We start from the raw sequence: 25,570 nt of genomic DNA, 5'->3' as shown, positions 1-25,570 counted from the left end.
TGTCGTTTCTTCTGCTTTCAAAATCGATTGGTTTTTTTAAAGTGATTTTTAAGTTTGAAACCCGTTTGATAATCTGTTTCCAGAAGCCAATGGACATATAGAATATGTGATTTTTTTAAGAAGTGAGTTTGAATTTGTTTTCGAAATTCAATAAATTGGTTCAAATTAATTTTGCTTCCCAAAAATTTTTCTTTTGGGTTTATATTGCGTGAACAGGTTTATAGAAGTCGTGAGTATTAAAATTTTCACGAGACTGATAAGTACGGTATGTCACACAGTAAAATTGAGTTCACAGTTTTATTGTTGCAATCATTGTAATAATTTTAAATTTTCGAAATGAATGTATCAAATTCATTTTAAATTAATAAACTATATCGAATTTGACTTGGAAACTAATCAAATGAAAAAAATTTATACTACTTTCGAGCAAAAGAAATGAACTCGGGAACAATATAACTAAATTAAACAAGGCAAAAACTTGTGTGAGACGGTCTCATTAGACGTATTTTGTGAGACGAATATCTTATTTGAGTCATCCATGAAAAAATATTACTTTTTATGCTTAGAGTATTACTTTTTATTGTGAATATCGGTAAGATTGACCTGTCTCATAGATAAAGATTCATGAGACTTCTCACAAGCGACCTACTAATTAAACTAAACAAAGGATTTTCTACATAAGTTTGGTCGTATGGTTTTGGGGAAATGGAACCTAACAAATCAGGGGGCATATTTAGAGGTGAAATATATAAACAAAATTGGTAAAATTATGATATTGACGGGAAAATTATTCTAAAAAATTTATCAAAGATTTTTTTACGAGTTAATTTTGTAACATTGATTTTCGATTCACGTGATATATTATTTTTTATGTCCAAAATATTGTTTTTCAAAGTAAAAATATTATTTTTTATTAAATATGGTATCAAGAAATATTGAATAATATATGTTGATTTGAGTTAAAAATGTTATTTTTTATGTTAAAATTATATTGTTTAATATATGATTGTTTGAATAAAAATATTATTTTTTCGTCTCGTGAATAGTTTCACAAAATAGTTTTTTTTGGGTAAATTGTGTATCAGTACATTTTGAATAAGAACTTTGGTTTTAGTACCTGGAAAGAGAAAACTTTTAAATATATGCCAAAACTACCCTTGTCTCCTATTTGATTTTAATTGATGCCTGCGCTTTCGAAAATAGTATCAGAGCATAGTTAATTTATTTCAAACACAAGATTTATTATTACAAGAGAAACTAAAATGTTTGAGGAGGAGAATTTCGAAAAAGTACGAATCCGAACTTATGTTCGAAGGAAACAATTGACAAGATTTATTCCAATATTTTGGAATATACACAAGTTCATCTAACTACTGCTAGATATCAGAAGCAGAAAGGGACGCTACAGCATCCTCAGGTAAATTCTCAGGTAAACTTATGATTCAAGCAAATAAGTTTCTGGAGATAGTACCAGACTCCTCTAAGCTCTCTCTAAATCTTAGAGAAATCCAGAAAACCGTACAAAATTATGGCAATATGCTATATTTTTACCCCAACGAGTTGAAGAAATCCTTAAAAACCAGGAAGAAATTCTTGGAATATTAAAGGATATTCAAACAAGAATTCAAAAACTAGAACAACAATCAGGTTCTAGTAAAAGAACTTCAGGAGGTTGGTTACCACCATCATTTGGCACCGAACCTTTGTTACAACAACAAGGGAAGGCTCGAGTGGTGTTAAAACCATTGACTGAAGAAGAAAAAATGATCAATCTAATTAAATCTGTCTCAGAAAAAAAATTTATCTGATGACAACTTTAGAAAGGATTGGTTTGGAGGATCTACAAGAGCTTGCAGAATCTTTCGCAAATCTCAAAGTAGTAGATCTAAAGATGAACACAGCAGGAGGTGAAATACCTGCTATAACCTGGTCATCTACCCAGGAACCACCGAGGGAAAGTGTGGGATCTCAGAATATTAACATGAGAGAATCCCAATCTGATTTCCATACTGGTGGAGGATCACACCCAGCGGGTACAAGGACAAGGAGAAGTCAAATTTTCTTGCACCAAACACCCTACGGGAATACTGTTTTAGATCCAATACATACTTATGGGGTTATGCTTAATCTTGATATATTAGATATTAAAAATAGAGAAGATCTCATAGATGATTGGACGTCTGCTATGAGAATCGCAGCAGGAACACTTGATCTCAACAAAGAAGGATTCATTAAACTCTTAGAAATGAGTCTTATGGGATCAGTGAAAATTGCTTGAGACATGACTTCATTAGAAATGAAGGAGTCAGTCCTGGCCGGAGAATCTCTGAGCGAGATAGCCGGAAAAACGGCTACCCTATTTAAAGCACGATTTATAGGGGTAGACTATTTTAACAGTCAAGATACAGAGAAGAGGAAGAAATATACTCAAGCTCTGTATAGTCTTGAATTACACGATATATGTTTGGTAGATGAATACATTATGTTATTCACTAAATATCGATGGAATCCAGGAGTCGAGGAAGATATAGCTATGCAGCTTTTCTTCGCAAAAATGCCAAGTCCTTGGAGAGAAATGCTCATAAGGGAATACGTACCTGGAAATCCAGATACGTTGGCAAGAAGGGCCTCTTTCCTTAAAGGAAATTTGGCAGAATGGTGCCATATGGCAGCATTAAAAAAGAATTACAAACGTTTAAGGGGTATCAACAAAAGAACTCCTTTGTATTGTAAGGAAAATGATCTTCCAACAATTATTGGAAGCAAACCACAGAAGCATAAGAGGAAAAGTTTTAGGACTCATCCTTATGCTAGAAGTGGAAGAAGTTCTTGGAAGCCAAGAACTGTATGGTCTAGACAGAAAGCCAGATCTTATAAATCTGGACAAAGAAGTGGACCATCAAGAAGTAGGATATCATCCCAAGCATCGAGTACATCTCGAAGCACAGGAAGAACACCTACGAAGAAAACTTTCAGAAGAGCTCATACTCGAGCAAATGAAAGTTTCAAGGACTGTAATTGCTGGACATGTGGAGTAAGATGTCATATCTCGACCAACTGTCCAGAAAATGAAAAAAGAGGTATTAAACGCTTCGATCCAACCCCAGATATTGAAGAAGCAGTTTATTACCAAGATCTTATTCAGGTATACAGATTCGAGGACATTGCCTCAGATGAAAGTATATATGAAGCAGAAGAGGTTTTAAGTCAGGGAGAATCTGATGGAACAGAATCAGAATCTGACTGAGGACGAGGTGTTTCGACACGAAACACATGAAGATCTGTCTGGATTCTTTAGCCAGACAACAATATCTCATAACATGGTCCAAAGGATCATGAGAGAAAATCCTAGCCTAAAGATATATCAAGGATTCTCTGCAGGACAGGTAGAAAAGTTCTTAGGAAGTCTTGGCCTAAGAAACAGAAAGCATCATCTAATCTATAAAGTTTCTAGAAGGGAAATGGCAATCCCAATGGAACTTACGGGAAATAGAATGGAGATGCAGTTAATTCCTTACGAAGAAATCAAGGAGGAATTACAAAAACTCAAGATAGAAGTAGCAAGGACTATGTCCTGGATTCATATTGGAGCAATCCAGATTATGATAAAGGCTACTTTCAAAGAAGGGATAGACTCGCCCATTGATATTGCAATATGCGATAAAAGAATGGGGAATCTACAAGATTCAGTACTGGGAACAATCTCAGGAAATCTCTGTGCAGGAAAGATCGTAGGAGTAATCTATCCAAGGATAGCCTACAACTTGGCAGATCGAGATTTCAGCCGAGCCTTGACATTACATCAGAATTTCAAGGAAAATAGGCTGATGAAAGAAGGTAATAGACCATACTCTATTACTTATCAAATTTCATATGCTCTATCTAATACACATCATTATGAGTTGTTTATTAGAAACGAGTTCATTGAAATACCCGAGATATTCGGAAAAGTTGCTCAGGCAATTTATCCAGAGCGAGTTGAGTTTCCTTTAATACAGGAAACAGATATCCAAATACAAGAAAACCGATTCTACAGAGGAATCAAAGTCTTAGATTGGAATCAAGAAGATCATCTTTTTAGGGAGATAGAATAACAAGTTACAGGTGGGGAAAAACGCCTGTCATAGAAACCCAATAGGAGCCGAAAAGTTTTTCTACAATGGGAAAACTTAGATGCCCAGAAGGGTGGAAGGAAGTAGAAATATTATTTGATATTACAAAGCAAAGGAATCAATTTCCTTGTAATTCAATATACTATTTGGAACAACCGATGATAGGAACTTACCAAGGACTGATTAATATCGGAGAATTGGAGGTTTATATTTAAGGAATTCCAGGGAAAGAATCAGATAAAGTTATTCTTGGACTAGAGTTTCTCGAGGAACACAAACCTTGAAAACGTCTAGAGAATGGAATGGAGTTTATGGCAGATGATAAAATGTGAAAAATACAATGACCACAAGTCCATTCTCCATATACATTCCAATAGGAATGTTGTATGTACAATATAAGGCAGAATATTTTGCTGCTTATATTGATTCAGGTGCTGGAATATGTACAACAAAACGAGGAGTTTTTTCAAATAATTTGGAAGAAGAATTACCAAAGATTGCTGGAAGAGATTTTTCCAGAAGAATATTAATTTTATGCAAAGGAATTAAGATGACTGAAATCATGATTGGCGGTGCTGGACAAACACCTTGTATAAGGTAAAGACACCACCAATCTATTTTCATGATACATGAGCTGATATATTGTTAGGAAATAATTTCCTACAAATGTTCAAATCCTATACTCAAGAAAATGAGACTAGAAGATTAATGTTCACAACACCTTGTGATCACAAAATCATAGTCCAGAGACTATGAGAGGCATTTTACAGAAAATTGCCGATCCAGTTTCGCAGCAAGCGTGGTGATTCAGGACAACTTCTGAACCCAAAAATGAAGGATTCTAGATGGTTTGGAAAAACAATGCTCCAGTTAAGAGCAGATCAAGTACTCCAACCAGAAGATATAGAATGCCTTAAGATAACTCTACAAACAAATGAAGTAGAGTTCGAATCTAAGGTATCATTGGAAGATGTCAAGAAGAGGATCAAAGAAAATTACAATGAAGATCCCTTGGCATGGTGGGACAGAAATCAACTCAAAGCTTGCCTCAAGATTAAGGAAGGCAAAGAATATGAATTTGTCCGTTGCAAGCCTATCCCAATGAAAATCATTGATCAAAGGGATATGCCGATTATAATCAATGAACATTTGGACCTTGGTTTAATCAAAACAGATATGTCACCATATAGTAGTCCAGGTTTCCTGGTAAGAAACCATGGTGAGATAAAACGAGAAAAACCCAGATTGGTTATTAATTATAAATAAATTAATAAAATTCTGGAGTTTGATGGGTATTTTATACCAAGCATAGAACATCTAATCAGTTGCATACGCAATGCAAATATATTGTCTAAATTTGATTGTAAGTCCGGATTTTATCAGATTCGGATGGAGGAAGGAAGCAAGAAATTCACAACTTTCTCCACACCTCAAGGACATTATATTTGGGAAGTGTTACCAATGGGATTGACTAATTCACCCCAGATATTTCAAAGAAAAATGGATAATCTTTTTAAAGATTATTTTAAATTTATGTTTGTTTATATTGACGATGTTTTGATAGCATCTAGAAATATGGATGAACATGTTAAACACTTAGAGATTTTCTATAAGGTTTGTAAAAAAGGACTGGTTTTATCTGAAAAGAAAGCAGTCATTGCAACAAGAAAGATTGAATTCCTTGGAATTGAAATCGATGAGTCATGAATAATTCTGCAAGACCACATTGTTGAAAAGGTGCAGAATTTCTCAGAAAGTCTCAAAGACAAGAAACAACTTCAAAGTTTTCTAGGAGTTGTTAATTTTGCTGGGATGTTTATTAAAAACCTAGCAAAACACAGGAAAGTATTTAGTCCATTATTGAAAAAAGATGCAAGGTTTATATGGACAAAAGAACATACAGAAGGACTTGTCTATTTAAAGGAGATTTGTAAGAATCTTCCAAAAATGGCGATTCCTCAAGACGAAGATGATCTGGTATTATATACTGATGCCAGTGATCATTGGTGGGCAGCAGTTCTTACTAAGCTCACATCAGATGGAGAACAACCATGTAGATATTGCAGTGGGTTATTCTCAGATGCAGAAGCCATTAGATGGCATATCAACGAGAAAGAATTTTATGCAGTAAAAAGGGCTTTTGAAAAATGGCCATTATTTTTACTTGCAAAGAAATTTACTTTGAAAGTTGATAACACACAAGTAAAAGCTTTCTTAAGGAATAGAATTGAGTCTAAATCAGAGAAGGCTAGATTATTAAGGTGGCAGGCACTATGTCAGAGTTATATTTTTGATATTGTGATAATAAAATCTCATGAAAATATTCTTGCAGATTTTTTAACAAGAGATGGACAGCGGTGATATCGATGCCATCATCAAGATGCAGAGGCATTTGAGGGAACACCTTGAAATGCTTCAAAACGAGTTTAACAAGCTAGTCGTAAACGCAGAAGTTGCGGGAAGACTACAACAAGCCGATAAGAGAGTTGTCTCTGATCGAATTACAGGAGTACAGGCTTATACTCAGTTATGGTCTGAGACACAAAGGCCTATCCTCCAAGGTATTGAGAAGCCATTGGTTTCCCAAATAGAGAGTTTTCGAGTACATGACTCTATACATGGAGCAGTGGATTGAAATACCCCTAGCACAAGTGTTAAGTCGGGATCATCTCCACATGAGTCGGCTAAAACAAAAATTGAGACTCCTGATCCTTATCTTGAGTCCTCAAGTCAACCCTTCACCTCGTGGATTGAAGAGGGAGATATCAACCTTAGGCCTCGTACTGACAAAGGCAAATCTAAGGTTGGTACTAATGAAATTGCAATTTCTTCATTTTAGGTTTACCAACAAAATTGGGAGAAATTAAAAACAAGAATTGACATTAACACAGCTACCAACAGGGTTGATGTTTCAGGAAAATATCTCGGGGTATGGATGAAACCAAATTCATATCCAAAGGAGGTCAAAACATGGTATGAATTCGGGGCTCTTGCCTCAGTTTATACTACATCACCAAGCTTTCCGGAAATTTCAGGATTACCAAAATGGATCCAGGAAGCTGTTCATGAAACTTGGGCGAATAATGATTATTTTCCAGAGGAGATGTTTTGGAGCTATACTTTTTCAGTGCAGTACCAGAACCAGCAGGTAAAGGTTCACACGAAGCCTTTCATTACATCAAGTTAAGGAGGCCGGATACAAATATCCAAAAATTTATCGAGGACCCTCCGATAGAAGAAACACCCCTGGTTTCTTCAATTACTGACGATGACATTTCTACCAGAAGAACTTGGGGTCTACTGGTCTGTCTCACTGAGATGGACAAAGTCAAGTTTCCGTTCAAATTTTATAATCATTCAGTGAACGGATCATTCATGTTAAACACCATGACAGGAAAAACAACAAGTTTTGCAGAAGATTTATTCGAGAAAAAGAGAAATCTTTTGTGGAACAACAAGCTGCCGGCAAGTAAAGAAACTCGTCGGAAATTCTGTAACATGGCACATGTAGGAAGATGGTCTGAAAACATCTGTCCAGAATGCCAAAACCAGAAGGAACCTGAATTCGGTAAAGGATTCAAACCGAGATCTGATCGGAAACACTTTACCGATACAAGCACAAGTGGGGATGGACCACATTCACGTTTTCCTCGAGGACAGCGAAAGCCAAAGATTCCTTGACAAAGTTGAAAGTAGACAGGTGATCATCCCACCAAGAAAAGAAGGACCACCATGTGAACAAACATGTGAGTGAAATTCAAGGACCATCAATAATCGGTGGAAAAAGAACAAGGACCACCAATAATAGGTGGAAAAGGACAAATGACATTGGATTCCTTATCTTTAAAGATAAGGGAAATCTAATAAACAGACAAGAAACTGGACCCAGTTAAATTTATAAATAAGATCAAACGAGAACCAGTAAATCACACTAGACTTAAACCAAACTGGAAACAAAATGTATTTTTCATATCTCAGAGTTTCCAGAAAAAGGATTAAGGCAACAAGAAAAGGGCTGAAAAATTTCAAAGAATATCAAAAAAGACTCGAAGAAACAGGAAGAGAAATACAAGCTGAAATAATCCAGGTGCATATAAACTGTTTATGCCGACAGATAAAGATTCAAGAAATGACTGTTTCTAGATTAATGATCTAGAAGAAGACAAATCAAGAAAAGATGGAGGGACCATCTTAAGAGGACCACTCAACCACTACATGGTCCATATTCAAGCTGTAAAGGCTTATCAAGATTTGGAATCCGTGTTTCAAATTCGAATGAGCCTTCTATAAATAAAGCAGGAATGAAGAAGTGAAGATCATCGAACATTTTCCTCATTTCTTTCAAGAATAAATTGTAATAATTTTCTTTATGTGTTTTCAAGTTTCGGCTACTATCAGTAGCTAAACAAGTTCCTCCTCCTCTACAGGAGGTTTCGATGTATTAATAAATGTTTGTGTTTGAATAAAGTGATCTTTGTTCTTAGCCCATCTCATGTATTATTTTTTAAAAAAATTTATCGTATACTGTACACCTTAAGGTAGGAAACGAATTAAGATTGTGCCAAGTGCTGCTGAAGGAATCTGCGTCAGTAACCATCTGTTGCGATCGCGTGGTTGGACTGTGAGGAGCAGTTCGTAAACTACGGTGGATATAACCCGGTGGTACTCCGGTCAAAAAAGTATAAGATTTAATTTATTTTACGGAAGCATGATGGGCCATTATTTTAGAAAAATCAATTATTTAAAAATAAGGTTTGAAGGGTAAATTGGGAAATGGGGTACTAAAACCTAATTTGAAAAGAAAAGGGTACTGAATCACCAGTCACCCTTTTTTTTTTTTTTTGGGAATATGTATTTTAATATAACACATCAATTTGTAAATTGAGTGGCTGGTTAGTACGTTACGAAAACATGTCATGTTTTGCAAGTGAATTAAAACATAAAATTGAAGGACATCGAATACAATATAAGAATCATCAATATTCTTTCCTATCGGTTTTTTTTAACTTATCTCCGAAAAATTCATTTACTCGAAAAAAATGTCAAATTAATTAAATTAATTTTTTTACAGGTATGTCTAAATTATATGTAAATTTTGCATGAAAATCATAAGGAATCACTAAAGTACATTTCAAATATTTTGTAAAAAAAATAAATAAATCAATGCAACTGGCAAAATATAGAAACTAAATAACACATATCATCAACTTATTATTTATTTGAACAAACACTGTTAGGTTTGATATTAATTAGTTTTCCAGTTAACGAACTTTTTTTACCCAAAAAAAAAGTTCAGTTTATGCCATAGCGAGTGGAGTTACTGCTCTCCCTCTCAAAGTAGCCATATTATTAATTAATCTGAAATATATCACTACAAATTACCACAATATTACAATTAGCACTTCATATTTTATTATAATTGTAATTATTAAAAAATTTAATGAAATTAATTGTAATTATATTAAGTTTTTAGCTGGCATTACTATTATTAATATTATAAGCGTGAGAATTTTGAAATAATATACGATATGAGACGGATCTGTTATTTGAGTCATCCATGAAAAAATATTACATTTTATGCTAAGAACATTGTTTTTTATTTTGAACATCGGTACGGTTGACCCGGCTCGTAGATAAAGATTAGTAAATTTTATGAACTCCAACGAAGAGATAACATAGTTTCTGAAGAACTGATCAAAATATCTACAGTAAGTCCATGCTTATACAAAATGGACCCTATTAATAATGGAAAGTGATCCAAAAAAGTGAACAAACCCTAGGAAAAATCCATTTATAGCTTGCTTCTGTAATGGCAAGACTGATTCACTATGCTCCGGCTGCCGAGATCGATTATCAAATCACAGTTGCTGTAGGTGACTACGTGAAAACTGAACAGAATCCGCACTTTCCCCGAGATTCTGAGGTACGTCTGAAGCGGCAGCGTTCCGGAGACCACATCGGAGTAGAATTCGGAGTTGGAAAGCAAGCGATCCGCCATCAAGGAGAGGGTCAGGTTCAGACCGCGTGTATCCCGCGCGCCGATGCTCCCTGCAGATAAGGGGACCTCCCCAACGTCGTTTCCCTTGAACCTGAGGTAGCACGTGCTGTTGGAGTATTTGAAGGACACGCGGTTGGGGTTCCTGACGGTGACGCCGGTGTCGAGGGTGAGGTTGATGGAGACACGGAGGGGGAGCAGGTCGACGGAGAAATCGACGTCAGAGAGGGTGATGGAATCAACGGTGATGGTGGGACGCTTGGCTTTGAAAACCGTGAGGCCGAGGATGAGGCAGAGCAGACCCAGGCCCAGTATGAAGGCGATCAAGCACAAGCATATGTATCTCTTTCTTCGCTTTCTGGTGAGTTTACGCTCCTTCTTGTATGCCAATGGCTGTGTTTCCACATCCATGCGTAAAAGTTTTCTGCTAAGAAAATCTCAAGAACCACACTACATCTTTTTCGTGAGTGGATTTCGAGATTTAAGGGTGTGGATGGTGGTGGGTAGTAGGTGTCGGGTGATGGTCGGTTGTGAAAGCAATTATTATTGGCTAATTTCATCACCACTCTTTGTTTTTTTTTTTTTTTTTTAAAGATTCATATTTTAAAAAATCAGACATCAAATTCTTTGTTAAAAAGAAGAAATGTGTTTTATTTTTAAAAAATATAAGAATTTATTATCCTATGAATATTTTTTTGATAATTGTTAGAAGATTAATATCTAGGCAAAAATTTGTGTGAGACGGTCTCGCGAGTCGTATTTTGTGATACGGATATCATATTTGGGTCATCCATGAAAAAATATTACTTTTTATGCTAAGAGTATTACTTTTTATTAAGAATATCGGTAGGGTTGACTCGTCCCACAGATAAAGATTCGTGAGATCGTCTCACAAAAGACCTACTATACTGTCTAATACTAAGATTGAACTAATATACCAATGAGTTGATATTACTTTTCAAATGGGTTTTATTTTCTTAGGTACCGTTTGGTTCACAGTATAGGATATATAGTATGAAGATAAGTAATATTTTGTAATAATAAAATAAATAGAAAATGATAGTTAATATAAGTGTTTGATTTGATTGATTTAATTGATTAAATTTGAGATAATATGATATTATCATTTTGTCCCTGTTAAAAATATTAATAATATTATTTATTAAGGATAATATCGTACTTTTATATTATTGATTTGATTGATGTGAGATAAATAATTAATAATTTGATTGATGTGAGATAAATAATACTTGTACAAAATAAGTGATATGATAGGACTATTTATATTAGTATTTATCAGTATTTGAACCAAACGGTACCTTAGTGTAAAGTATAGAAAAGTCATGAATACGGATGTGTCACTAAATAGGCTTTAAATTGCAATAAATACTGTCATGGAGAGCTTAGCCAAGTCCAAATACCTATCATTTAGGCTAATGAAATACGGTGGTTTTTTTTCATATTAGAATTATTATATTTTTTCTGTATCAAATATTAAATTTTATCTTAAGCCCGTTATTTCCAACTTTATTTTTAAAGAGTATTATCGTATACTTATTTCTTATTTTGTTAAAATATTTATGTATTAACTTTTTTTAAAGTAATTTATTCATTTTATCTATTTAATTCATCCTTATTTAAATTATTTCTAAAACCATAAACACAATTTTAAAAAGTAAAATAAATAAATGTGGTGGCGCCGCGTAGCGCTGCGCTAGAAGTTGGACGTGGCCTAGGCAAGGTCGTTGAGAGGAGTAAAAATGTTTTATTTTTCGTAGATTTGATTTTTTGTTTTTTGTTTTTTTTTTGGTTTTTAAACATCTAATCTAATAAAACTAGTGAGACTTGAAATCAAAATCAGAGTCCCATCTTTACTGCTAAACCAAGTGATTGATTGTACATTATTTACTAATCGCTAGCATTTTGAGACGTGTTTTCCCATCCTACCATTTAAATTTTGGACTAGCAGTATTGTAACAGTTGCTCGAGGTTATTGGCTAGGCATTTATTAGGCCCCAAACGGAAGGGTATTCATGTGAACATGCACGGTAGCTTCTCGAATAAACTCACAAAAAGTCAAAGATATGTGATGAATTACCCAGGGCACCCGCCGCGTTGCTAGGGTCTTGTAACACCCACCATCTCATCAAAAATCGTGAGGTCCACATGCCACATACACATTACATTAACACATCTATTCTCCCACATTCATTTTAACATTCACACTCATTATTTGTAGGTCACGCTGTCCACTCATTCATCTTACTCTTATTTTACATTAAATAAATTCAATTTCAAATTTTTTAAGAAATTTAAATTATTATTATTTTATATTAATAATAATTTGTTTTTATATATTCAGTACGTAAAATAATTTAATTTTATGAGTATCATTTAATTAAAATTAAAAATTTATTATAAACCTAAAATAAAACGGTACAACATATAATAATAAATAACAATTGCATAAAAATATTAGAAAATAAATTAAACTTAAGAGAAGATGTAAAATACTAATTGATCGAAGAGTTACATTAACGAAAATAAAAATTACAATGAATGAAAACTTATAACAAATGAAAATTACAATAATCGAAAATTACAATAACTGCAAATTAAATATTCCATCTCCCCCAAATCTCTTGACATAGACGTTCGTGGATGATAAGTTGCTCATATGTCATTTGCGAAGTACCCTTCGAAAGGATTGCATATTCCTTTAGTTGAACTTTGGCCATAGCAGCTTTTGCTTTCATCTCCTCTACTTCGAGTTGTTTTTGTTTCATTTCAACTTCAACTTTTTTCATGCTTGTATATTCAGTAAACTTTGCAAACATATTGTCCAAGTTTGTTGTCATACACTTCATGTCCGATCTCGTTTTACCTTTTCCCTTTCTTTTTGCTGCCTTCTGACCCATTGGACGATTTTCTTCTTCAATTAGGTCTACATGTAGACTCGCATCTTGGTTGGATGAGGTGTTGCTTGCTCCCGACTCCGAGGTCCTTGCCTTCTTCGTGCTAACATGGTGATCAACGGACTGTGGAGTAAACATTGGACGGTCTTTTACGATCCTCCACACATGCTCAAGATTAAATGCGATGCCGTTATTTTCCGCACGATATTTTTCATACGCAAGTCGTAGTATATCCTCATCACTGTGGCCGCTACGATATGCACTATAAATACTATTGTAATTTGCATTGAAGCGATATACTTTTTTTTGGATGGTATTGTGCCAGTGCGATCGTATGACACTTGCACTTCTATTGGGTGTACCTGCGGGACGATTGCCATTGTAGTAGCTTGCAACACGTCCCCAGAAAGCTTCCGCCTTTTGATCATTGCCGATGATTGGGTCATCGCTGATAGTGACAAACGATCTCGCTAAGACCTCGTCTTCAACCTTTCTCCAGGTTGACCGTTTTATTCTACCCTCAGCGCTTGAATCCACATTCTCCAAATTTACGACTTCAATTGGGGATTCACGGTCGGACAATTGAGTCTTTGGGACGAAAGTCGGAGTGGGCGGTTCATTTTCCGTCGGAGAAATAAATGGCATACTGGTTGCATGTGGATTAGATGGATAGTTTGGTGGATATGGATTATATGGATAATTTGGTGGATATGAATTGCAAGGATAATTTGGTGGATATGGATTATGTGGATAATTTGGTGGGTATGGAAAATATGGATATTTTGGTTGAATTTCCGAATTTTGGGAAGAAGTATTTTCTTCCGGATTTTTTGGATAACTCACGAAATTTCTAAAAATCCCTCGGTAATTTTCATCCATTTCGGAACAAAGTAGGATTTAAGAAATTTTTGAAAAAAAAGATTTTGAGATGATGAAAATAGAAGAGAGAAGATTTTTGGAGTGAAGAATAATATGTTTTGGTGTTTGAAATAATTTGTGTAGTGTGTGAATATTTTTGAAAATCCGTCGCAAATAGCGACGGTTTTTATACAAACCGTCGCTAAGTTTCGAATTTTTTTTTAAAAAAAAACTGACACATGGACGTTCATATATATGAACGCCCCACACCCTCTCTCATGTGAGTGGACGTTATAACGTCCACTCACATTGGAGAGTGACACCTCTTTAACACTCAACGTGGGTGCTCTTACTCCAACTCAAGGACTTGCAGTATGAAACTTTTAAAAAACAAGAACACAGGTAAATTATCTTACAGAAGCCACGTACAAAGAGTTCTTATTTGTATACCCAATCCTTCATTTTTGACATGTAATTTGTCAGGTTTTGATATATATGTATATATAATATCTTAATAGTGTTTTTTTTTTCGGGGGGTATGTGGACGCTGGATGAGCTAGAATGCACTATATTGTGATCAATGGGCACACGGAAAATCTCAACATTTGGGCATTGGCACAATCGAATATCAAAAAAATTATAAATGTTCTCTCCTCCAGGAGGACAAATTATATGCATGCATATACAGTAATTCTGTGAATTTGACAGTATTCTAAGTTCATTGCGTTTAGCACACTATTATTACAAGAATACAGAGGCAAAAGGATTAAAGAATACAGAGCTCATTCAGATGGATAGAGAAGGAGTGCGACTTGCGAGCATTATGCGTGACTTGTTTTTTTAACCCCTGAAAAATGATGTTTTAACTCATCCATATAGCTGAAGCATCATTCATCCTCTACCACACCACAGTATCCACTCCGAGTATGATATTGCTCCTTCAATAGTTTCGATTTATAAAGTTTGTAGACCTCATTCCTACAAAAAGTAATCCGGAGGTTGTTTCTTGGCAGGTGCTCCCCTTATTTCCTGCATTTCACCAAAAACCGTTCCAAACACCTTTCAAGAGGCAAAGTGGGGTTTATTTCCTATGCTACCATACTAAATAGATTTACATGTTGATCTTGTAATTCTCACTCGACTCTTATGCATCCTCATTTATATTAATTGCCAAGTGTGGAGTAGCATAGAAGTCGATACCCGCATAACTAGATTGTAAAACATGCCTCAACTAGAAGCACACACTTCTTAGAATTGATACACAGTTAATGTGGCATGCCAAAAACAATATGCTTCTGAAAGTTTCAATAGCAATCTCAAGTCAACCTAGTCTGTAATACCTCACAGTAGAAGAAAAACAGTCGATAGGGGGCCAGGGCGGAAATTCAAAGACAAGAAACAACATATGCACACACCTGCGGAGCTGCATCAAAGACACGAAACTTCCTTTCCAGGTTTTCATCCAGCTCAAGAATTGCAGCTACATTCCCACATCTGCATCATAATTTTTTTTCAAAATTGATGGAGAAAAAAACTAAAGAATCAATAACAACTGAAATCATTTACCTGTAGCAGTAATTTGGAGCTGACCAAACCGTAACTATCTGATCGCTGAACATCCATTTGTAGCCTTCCATCACCAATTGATGGGCACGACAAATATAATCAATATCATTTGCATGATTAAACGTAGAGACAACACTGCCACCAAATAGGAAACCCGCACCACGTGGGCTCAAGCCCCAACCATCAACAACGTCTTCTGGATCTGACCAGAGGAGATCACACATGGCACCATCATGAGGTACTTCTTGCTTACGGTCAATTATTCGAATCTGACACACAGATGATCCAATAATTTACTAGCATTTCACAACTAAGCGGGAAAAAAATACCGAAGCAGAACATTTTTTGAAACCTGGTCCAGTGTGGATATTGCAGGAGATAGCCCACCATGAACTGAAAATATCTTGTTCTCAATAAGCGCAGACAGGCTGCCAGATGTTGGAATCATAAGTATCATTTACTGCCTCGAAAAGAAACCAAGCCAATGACCCAAGAATAATTCAAATTTGACAAGAATGTTGGTGTAGGAGGAATTTAAACACTTAATTTGACGATACTAATGCATAATCTGAGGCAATTGATAATTCACCTTCACATTTTTATTGTTTTTTTCCTGCCGTCCTCACATAAAATTGAACCGATACAAGCAAGCAAATTCATAGCAAAGATCTAACTGGAAATTAGAGAAGTTCAAACCTTAAATAGTCAAAAATATCGGTGCAATATCTCCAAACATTTGCAGAACCATATTTTCGCAAGCACTCATCATAGAAACCATATACCTGGAAAAGGGGGAATATAATAAGGACATCTTGCCATATAATAGCTCAAAACTCAGGAAAAACATAGTTCCTAACCTGTGTTATCTGCCGGCTCTCATGGTTTCCCCTTATCAGAGTTATCCTATCTGGATATCTTACCTGCCAATGCACTATCTATTAGTTGAGTCACGATTGTGGGTATCCATGTTGTCTGGAAACACAAAATATTTGATACTCAAAAGTAACTGTCCATGTTTGCAGGAAACATGATGTACATTTCAAATGCTTTAATCTTCTAAAAAAAGTAAAACCGATACCTTCAGTGCGAGAAGCAGCAGAAACGTCTCAACTGAGTAATACCCCCTATCAACAAAATCTCCAAGAAACAAGTAATTGGTCTTGGGACAATCACCTCCAACTTTAAAAAGCTCTTTCATGTCATAGAATTGCCCATGGATGTCACCACATATCTACATAAAAACACCAATCCAGATAAGAAATACTGGAAAGGGGTAAAATATCCTCGAAACTAAAAGGAAAAAGCTATCACCCCATATTTATACCTACAATAGTGTATCAGAAATATAGCTCTGTGCCTTCAGAAATTAGACAAAGGAAGGGAGGTCTCTCAGGGGTTTTTTACTCTCTAATTTTCTTGGGTGATTAGGGCATGAAATCACTTCAAAACAAATGCATAGCAACAATATCCATTAAAATAACCAATTAGGATACTTCGTAACTAGAGCTACATTTGGATGCCATGCCCAAATAATTTCCTACTTCACAGATTAAGTTTCTTGAGATCTAACAGTTCATAAGGGTGTCAATTTTAAAGTTTTAGATCCACTATTTTCAGTCTCATAAATCAGATCGAGGTGATTCTGTAGCTCAGAATGCCATTGTATTCAGCGTTGAGATTCAAGTGCAAAACTGAACAGTACTGGGAGATGATATCAGCAACCTAAAACCTCCAAAGTTATTTGATGTTGACCACTGATGATGTAGTCAGAGGTTACTGCCATCTCTTTCTGTGGATTTGTGTGCATTTTTTAATCAGTCTCCTGGCCACTTACGTGGGCACTCAAGTAAATGTAAGGTCGTGGTTGGAGTACCATTTGAGTAATTGCTTTGCCTTCCTTTGTCAAAATAGGTAGAAAATAGTTACAATAAGTGTATGAAATCACACATGTATCAGCAATCTACAGCAAGTCAGCAACTAGGGAAATCTCATAGAGTGAATCTATGTCATAGTCATTAAATTGGGCGGTTAATATATGTGTGAAAAGAACTTCTGGTTGCATCATGCATGAAACTACTACCTAGACTCCCTCCCTCGGACATCACTTTATTGTTGGCATGATTCTTTGAGTTATCATTGTTTGTTTCTCAATGCTAGAAGGTGTTCATCTGTCTTCTTAGGTATCACCAAGATTTATCATCCATGGATTAACTTAAACAGCTCTTACAATATAGTTGCTGGCTGATGACAACTTGTTATCCATTTCACTCATCTCATAGCAAGCGACTATCATAAAACACACTAAAAATTAGTGATATTCAGTAACTGTTAGAAAAGTAGTCTGAAAAAATATCATGGCAGACGTTGGTTTGTGCGTCAGGACTAATTTTTTCTTCTGAAAACTCCACGTTTCTGTAGGTTAGGACCGCTGTTTTCAAGCAAAATCTCCAAAAATATTTACTTTTCAAAATCCATTTGCCATTCCACGTCTAGAAACGACAATAAAGCCTTTTCCTTTCATTTATTTCCAAAAAATTACAGTACAATTTCAGCGGCAATCTACTTGTAATGCTATTTTTTTGCAGTGTCTCAAAATTTCAAAATCCTCCAATCTAATATTTGTCAGAAAATGAAACGGGTAGCTGAACATATGCAGCCATCAAACTTCTACAAGAAATTCCACTAATTTCGCCTTCTTTACTCAAGTTCTAATCTTAATTCATGTCTTCGTGTCAATTACGCAGACCATAAATACTATGAACCTGCTAAGAAAATATATTCAAAATTTTCTTCGTTACTTACAGTGACAGGAGCGTCAACTCTCTGAACATTACTCTCTTCGACGAGGATTTCCATGGCTTTCATACAGAGATCCTTGACTTCCGATTCTTTGAGCGGCTCGCATCTTTTCAGTAGCTCTATTTGCCGGTCTAAGTCCGACATCTTCCCAGATTCAAACTTCGGACTACAAACCCTTCTGCAATTTCGCTCAATAAATCAGACCCTTAATGAATAATCGAAGAAAATCGTGATTCCCATGACTTAATATTGGCAAATATTACTGCCATCCGTAATTGACGTTAGCAGTAGTGAGGTTCACTACTTTTTTGAGTGGCCTCTCTTTTTCTCCCTCCCCCCTCTCGCTCCGTCTGGGTTTTCGAGATTCGCAATCGCTCAAGTGCGAAATTTTACGAAATTGTAAATTTAGTCCCTAATTTATGGGTTTTTTTACACCCTAATTTATGAGTTTATATTTTTTAAAAAAAAATTGACACCACAAATTAATCAAGTCCTGTTTTTACGCAAACACAGTTTCTAAAAATGCGTTAACTATGTCGAGCCAAATCATTCGTCGCTTGGTTTGCATTTCTCCCACAATGATATATCTGAACGCCTTGAAGTCTGGAAGTTAGCTTACTGATTTGTTCAGCAATTGTGTTGTCTGAACAAAACGGGGCTTGTTCTTTTATGTTTTGAACTACATGGATAGCATATGTCTCAATTATTACCTCGGACCACTTTATGTTGATGGCCCTCTTGAGTCCTTCCTTGACAGCAATCAATTCAGCAGTAAGGGAAGAGAATTCTTCAAGAAGAAGTCATCCTTATGCAAATATCAACATGCCGTTACTATCACGTCTCACGATCCCCACTCCGACTTCGAAACTTTCAAGATCTTTGCATTGTACATGATCAACTACCCATTGAAATAACATTCTCCACACTTTTCCAGCAAATCTACAATACCAGAAAGAATATATATGTGTGTGATATCTTCATGATACGAGACATTTCATGTCAACTGACATTCCTCTTATAAAGAGATTTACCCTCATCGGCATCGAATAGCAACCGCCAAGCATGGATTTTGATTTTATTTTGTGTCCTTAAGTTCCACATCTTTCGCAATCATGTAGTAGAATCACAAGTCGAGCCATTGCTAATCATCCATGTTCATTGCAAGATGATATCCCGACCGAACAGTATACTCTTCTTCAGATGCAAAGTGCCAAATTAATTTGTTCTGCCCATTGTCAATCCCTACTGGAATACGGTTAACCTCCACTCAATCCACATCCCATAAAACATTATTCAATTTGCTCCAATCCCAGCCACGAGATTCATGTTTTAAATCACATACCTTAATATATAAATGGGTATTATTGGGTACAGTAATTGGTTTAAACTAGTGAAGTATCAGAAGCCATTGATCCTGGAACACTTTGACCCTCGTACCACACCCTATTCTCCAAAGGATTCCTTTAGCCACGAGTGTTAGAGTAGATGTCCTGCAAGCCAACGGTTGGCTAGGGAATTTATTGACTCAAGTGAAATAAACAATCTTTATTTTAAAATAATTTAACTTTTTATGGTCTTGTTATACTTTATCTGTACACCCATGCAAACAGCATAGATAAAGTCCTTGATTAGGCTTTAATACAAATGAATCGTAATTCGATGTTGAAACTCATTTGTAAACACTGCATATTCTAAATTCGTTCCTAGTCGATTCAGCCGCCTAAAACAGGGATAAAGGCCGCTTGAGCTCGAGACTAGCATCTGTGATGTTGTGTACTGCGTTTCTTGGTAAGGGCATAGAGATGTCCAAACATACAGATGGGTAGTCATATGATGATTATACCGAGCAACCCTCCCTCGGACTTTCCAAGTGGTTATCATTCATCGAGAGGATAAGTCTGTGGTTATGATTGTACACCATTAGTCTTTACGACCCGGGACAACACTGAGGCTCTATATGCTAGGGCTGTGCTTTGACTTGTTTACCGGCTCCAGGAGAGTCATCAGGTGGCGAGGTTGGGTACAGTTGCGACACATATAGGAGCCAGTGCATTGTAGTCGGGGATTCACCGCTCACCTACGGGTGTGGATATCCTATGTGATCTGATGAAATAATAGTGCATGGAATCTCTGGCCAGAGTATGAGATGTACGTTGGAGAATGAGTTCTCCAATAGTACATGCGATGCCACTATTATAGTTATCACATAGTTTTCGAATTAATATGCAACCCTCGATGAACCAATGGTTGCAGATTCGATCGGGATATTTGAGATGAAGGGACCGTACTGTACGTTAATCATAATCGACTGGTTCTTGCAGGCACTATCAGTGATACCTAGGGGATCATGGGGCGATGCTACTAGACGCTCTTACCATGATCCGATGGGTACAATCAGAAATGAGTTCTGACATTCTTGATCAAGGTGTTGATGAAAAGAATGAGGCTAACTAGGGTAAGCCCGAATAAAGGATTATGTCCTGAATCACAAAGAGTTGTGAACCCACGGCTAGCTGTATCCCTGAACCATTGAGGGTCACACAAGCACTGGATCGTTTGTTTCCGTTGAAAGAATAAATTCAAGTAGTTGAATTTATATTATAATATAGTAAATTCAAGGAATTGAATTTATGATAATTAAATTTTGAGAAAATAAATTCAAGGAGTTGAATTTATGATATAGTAAATTCAAGAAGTTGAATTTATGAAATTTGGAGAGAATAAATTCAAGGAGTTGAATTTATAAAATTTGATAATTTAATTTATTAAACTCAAAAGTTGGGTTTATTAAATATTAAATTTTGGAGGTGATAAATTCAAAGAGTTGAATTTATAATTTAAATAATAAATTCAAATGTTGAATTTATAATTAATTTAATTTATTAAGCTCAAAAGTTGAGTTCATTAAACATTAAATTAAATATATAGTGAGTAGTGTGTTTAATGGGCTTGTAGGAGTACAAGTTCAACATACTAAATAATTAAAGTTTTTAATGGACCTTGATTAATTAATTAAACTAGTTGGACTAGCCCAATTAATTAATAAAGCCCATTAATGTTAATTATGAATGCTAGGTCATGGCTTAATTATAAACTAGGTGTAATCAAGCCATAACCCTAGCCACCACCTTCATATTTTTCGAAAAAGCTTTCCTCCTCTCCTCTCTAAATTTCGGCCACTCCCTTTTGGGAAATAGTTTGAGCCGTCTCTCAAACATTGATCTCCAACGCAAAATATATTCCATATTTTCTAGTGCAAATTGGAAGAGGAATAGATCATCCAGTCGTGGACCTAATTAGAAGGAAAGAAATGAGTCTCTTGAAGAAAGTTCGTAGGGATTCATCAAGAGATAATCCGTTTATACCGGATTAGTTGGAGCCACGTGATCTAATTCACAAAGGTATAAAATTTCAACACCCTATGAATGTTTATGTTAAAATCATACGAGCGCCCAGAGCAAAACATATTTTGATTGTCAAAATAAAATAAATTTTTAAAACTTCCGCTGCGTTTGGGCGTGTAGAAAACCGAGATCCAACAAGGAGATCTCTTATCCACTTACAACACACTTCTCCGTACAAAGGATGGATTGTTACCACATTTTGCTTGTAAATAGTTACTCAAAGGGTAGTATTTCTGTTTATGAATATGCGCCGCCATAGAATTGGGTTGAGTGAGTATTCTCCATGCTTGTTTAGCTAGTAATGACTGATTGAAGGAGATTAAATCTCGGAATCCCATAACACCATGAATCTTTGGCCAGCATAATAAACTCCATCTTCGCCAATGAATGCGCCTTTCGACCTCCCCGTAGCCCACCACCAAAAGTTAACCATCATGAACTTTAATCGATGACATATAGATATTGGCAACCGGAAAATACTCATCGTATAAGAAGAAATAGCATGCACGACAGCTTTAACCAATACTTTCCTTCCCCCTATCGAAAACATCTTGCTCTTCCATCCCTGTAATTTCCGCCACACTTTCTCCCTTAATCCATCGAAAATCCTTTTGTTTATTTCTGCCAGCTGGAAGTCCCAAGTATGCTTCATAAGATTCGAAGTGGTGGCGGAACCAGAAATATGGTTATGTCCGGACTAAAATTTTAAACTCTACAATCTTTTAATATTTTAAATTGATCTACCCGAACTAATATCATATTATTCCAATATTATACAAAAGTTACATATAAATTTTTTTAAAAAAATTGCGTCACCTGGACTTAAGTCCGGGTATATAAGAGTGTAGCTCCGTCCTTGATTGTGGGTATATCGGACCATAAATATCCTCATAAATTCTCTCCAATAAGTTGGAATTTCAACAACCACCTTTGTTGGAAAATCTTATGATTAATTTGTATTGTGAAAAAGTCATAAAAATTTATTATGTAAAATAATTTTCAAGTTTTTAAAAGATGTCAAAGAATATTATTTATTATTCTACGCATCAATTTTGTCTCAGTGTGACCAAGTAACTCATGCCATAATAAGTAACTTTTGTTGCCACCAAACCTTTGGTTTGTGACCGTGGGTTGCTTCGATGCTAGTTTCCCCCCACATGGTTTGGATGGATAAGATTCACTGCATATATGTGATTTTAAAAAAATTAGTGGACCTCATGTATATGTGGCTAAATTTGGGACATTGATTCTATCATGGGGTAGTGTCCCTACATGTAGGATGAAATCAACCGTGACCGTGTATGCCTCAATTAATTTTATTATTGTGTTGTACATCTCAGAATGAAGTACACATAATCTTTCTTTTATATGTTTCTGGCAGGATATAATATATGTAATACAAATATATTCAAAGTTATTTCCATACAATGTTTCAAAATGATATTGATGTCTTTAAAACTAAAAAAATTTCTATTAGATTTGCTAGCATAAAGTATATTTTCAATTTATACGATTGTCTCATTTGATAAAATGATTTTTGCTTTTCCACGATCTTCAACAATTTTTTATTCATCAGATATTGTTATAACATTATTTTAGGCCAATGTTGATTCCAAAAAATATTTATTACTTTAAAAGATTGTGTGAATTGTGTCATTGTCTTCTAAACATTTCTCTTGTATTCCATCATTAATCTAAAAATATTTCATAATTAAACAAGTTATAACTTAATTATATTCAAGAACAACCACATATTACCAATTTCGTTAAACAATCTTGACCTTTCGTAGCTCAAATAATAATTCCATTTGAGCATAGAGAATAAACAAATTAGTATGATATTGCTTTTGAAATTTGGTGTATACGGGAAAAAAACAGGTTAATTATTAAACAATAATATTGAATCTCAAGAAAGACAAGTGCACATATAATTTAAGCAACAAAATAAAGATAATGAAAATGTCATACAATTATATACAAATCGATTGTTGAAAAATCGTGTAGGCCAATAAATATTGCAAGTCTATGGCACATGTTCATGCAGGAAAAAAGAGAGAATTTGTTATCAAGCACAACGTCGAGATTAAAATAATATTACTTTAATGGAGGATGTGAACATCGTAGAAGATTAAAGAATAAGTTTCTGTTAACATGAAGTTGTTTTTATTAAGCTAAAAATTATAGTTGTTAGTCAAATTATAACTTTATTTTTTTATATTTGTGACAGTGTATAATATACTTGCTTGAGAGCTAATTGGTCTGGTTGTTAGGCTTATGAGTCCGGAGAGGTGTGTCTACCTACTGGTGCAGTCTCACACCTCTTAGATATCAGTCTTACTATTTTCCTACCTCAGTCCTGCCACCAATAGAGACATTATTACCCGTTAAGAGCAGATGTTATTCTTTTACGGTTCACCTAGCCAATCAGATCAAGCGGTACAACGTCAGCTTCTTAACGCACGAGAATTTCTTAGGAGGTCATTCATGCTAGTACTACTCTCAGTTATACACACTTAACCCAACATCCCTCAAGAAGTATATAAATACTGCTTCTCGAGATACTTCAACTCATGCCTCGCTTCTGAGACCAATTGTTGGAATTATTGCTTGCCACTTTATCAAATGTTATAGTTGGTGGTAATTGTGTAACTCAAATCATTTAAACTGTATAACAACACAAAAGTAATGGTTTGATCGCTCTACCCACTAGAGACAATTATTGTACCTCAACAATGTCCATAAAAAATAAACAAGTTAAATGGCATAACGAATTATGCAAGAATAATACATATTTCCGATTTTACTATGCAATTTTGAACCTCGGCAAATCTATGATCATAAATAATGAATTAATTTATCTAAGCATGGATTTAGTCACAATTTTTAGCAATATATTGATATGAATCTTATATATTATATTATCATATATTTTTTAATAATTTTTACAAATCTCGAAAGATATGAATAATGTTGATAGAATGTAGAACATTGATCAATATTCGTCGAAAATATTGATAAATCTTATAGTTTTATATTTTTTTCACAGATCTTTCAATAATATCAACATAAAATCGTGTTGTGCTATTTCAAGAACAACAACATAAAACTTAAAAAACGTTCTTATTCAATAGCATCAATATAAATATAGAACTTGTGTTATTTCAAGAGCATTTATATTAAATCTAGATATTGTGTCATTTCAAGAGCATTAGTATAAAATTAAAAGCATAAATATAAAACTAATTTTTTACTTCAAGAACATCAATATTAAATCTAAATAATATATACTTCAAGAGCATTAACATAAAACTAAAAGTATTGATATAAAATTAAAATTTGTGATGTTCCGAGAACATCAATATAAAATCTAAATATTATGTTTTTTCGACAGTATACACACAAAAACTAATAATAAAATTATTTATGAATTTATATTTTAAAGAACACTCGTACTGATAACATGTTATAAATTAACAGAAAACGAGATAAAAAGAAAGAATATAATAATATATGAGATAATATAATGAATAATATCGATCAAACAGCCTTATTCATAAGATGATAAAAATTTGTGTGAGACGGTCTCACGAGTCGTATTTTGTGAGATGAATCTCCTATTTGGGTCATCCATGAAAAATTATTACTTTTTATGCTAAGAGTATTACTTTTTATTGTGAATATTGGTAGGGTTGACCCGTCTCACAGATAAAGATTCGTGAGACCGTCTCACAAGAGACCTACTCAAGTTATAAGAGAGGCTTTGTACATAATAAAAAATTACAATAATTTATTAACAAATCAATGACATATTCTAGCAATCAATTATCTATTATTACAATTTTTATTTTTATTTTTTTGCAATTTGTCACACACATATATAATTGTAAAGGGCAGCATTTGATCCCTAACGTGTCACTATTA

The 25,570-nt window shown here is 34.8% G+C and overlaps 2 protein-coding genes across 2 annotated transcripts; both read right to left on the bottom strand.

Annotated features, from left to right (window-relative positions):
• Positions 1-12,722: 12,722 nt before the first annotated feature.
• On the bottom strand, positions 12,723-13,901 carry LOC142541360 (uncharacterized). Its single transcript, XM_075647901.1, has one exon. The coding sequence runs from the start codon at positions 13,899-13,901 to the stop codon at positions 12,723-12,725; it is 1,179 nt and encodes a 392-aa protein (XP_075504016.1).
• Positions 13,902-14,503: 602 nt separating this feature from the next.
• On the bottom strand, positions 14,504-18,672 carry LOC142542759 (serine/threonine-protein phosphatase PP-X isozyme 2-like). Its single transcript, XM_075649580.1, has 8 exons — positions 18,249-18,672; positions 16,525-16,677; positions 16,304-16,366; positions 16,143-16,228; positions 15,799-15,874; positions 15,447-15,715; positions 15,296-15,374; positions 14,504-14,909 (listed from the first exon to the last, which is right to left on the bottom strand). The coding sequence occupies exons 1-8, from the start codon at positions 18,387-18,389 to the stop codon at positions 14,859-14,861; spliced, it is 918 nt and encodes a 305-aa protein (XP_075505695.1). The 5' UTR covers positions 18,390-18,672; the 3' UTR covers positions 14,504-14,858.
• Positions 18,673-25,570: the final 6,898 nt, after the last annotated feature.

Source organism: Primulina tabacum, chromosome 4, assembly GCF_025594145.1.
Source record: "Primulina tabacum isolate GXHZ01 chromosome 4, ASM2559414v2, whole genome shotgun sequence".
NCBI lineage: Eukaryota > Viridiplantae > Streptophyta > Magnoliopsida > Lamiales > Gesneriaceae > Primulina > Primulina tabacum.
The sequence above is the reverse complement of the archived record's forward strand: the minus strand, read 5'-3'. Positions and strand labels throughout refer to the sequence as shown.

Excerpts from the sequence above, each read along its gene's own strand:
- LOC142541360 (XM_075647901.1), bottom strand. The coding sequence starts at position 13,901 with ATGGATGAAAATTACCGAGGGATTTTTAGAAATTTCGTGAGTTATCCA.
- LOC142542759 (XM_075649580.1), bottom strand. The coding sequence starts at position 18,389 with ATGTCGGACTTAGACCGGCAAATAGAGCTACTGAAAAGATGCGAGCCG. Across the intron at positions 16,229-16,303 it reads AGAGCCGGCAGATAACACAG|GTATATGGTTTCTATGATGA; the intron begins GTTAGGAACTAT and ends CCCCTTTTCCAG. Across the intron at positions 14,910-15,295 it reads TCTTTGATGCAGCTCCGCAG|GAAATAAGGGGAGCACCTGC; the intron begins GTGTGTGCATAT and ends GGTGAAATGCAG.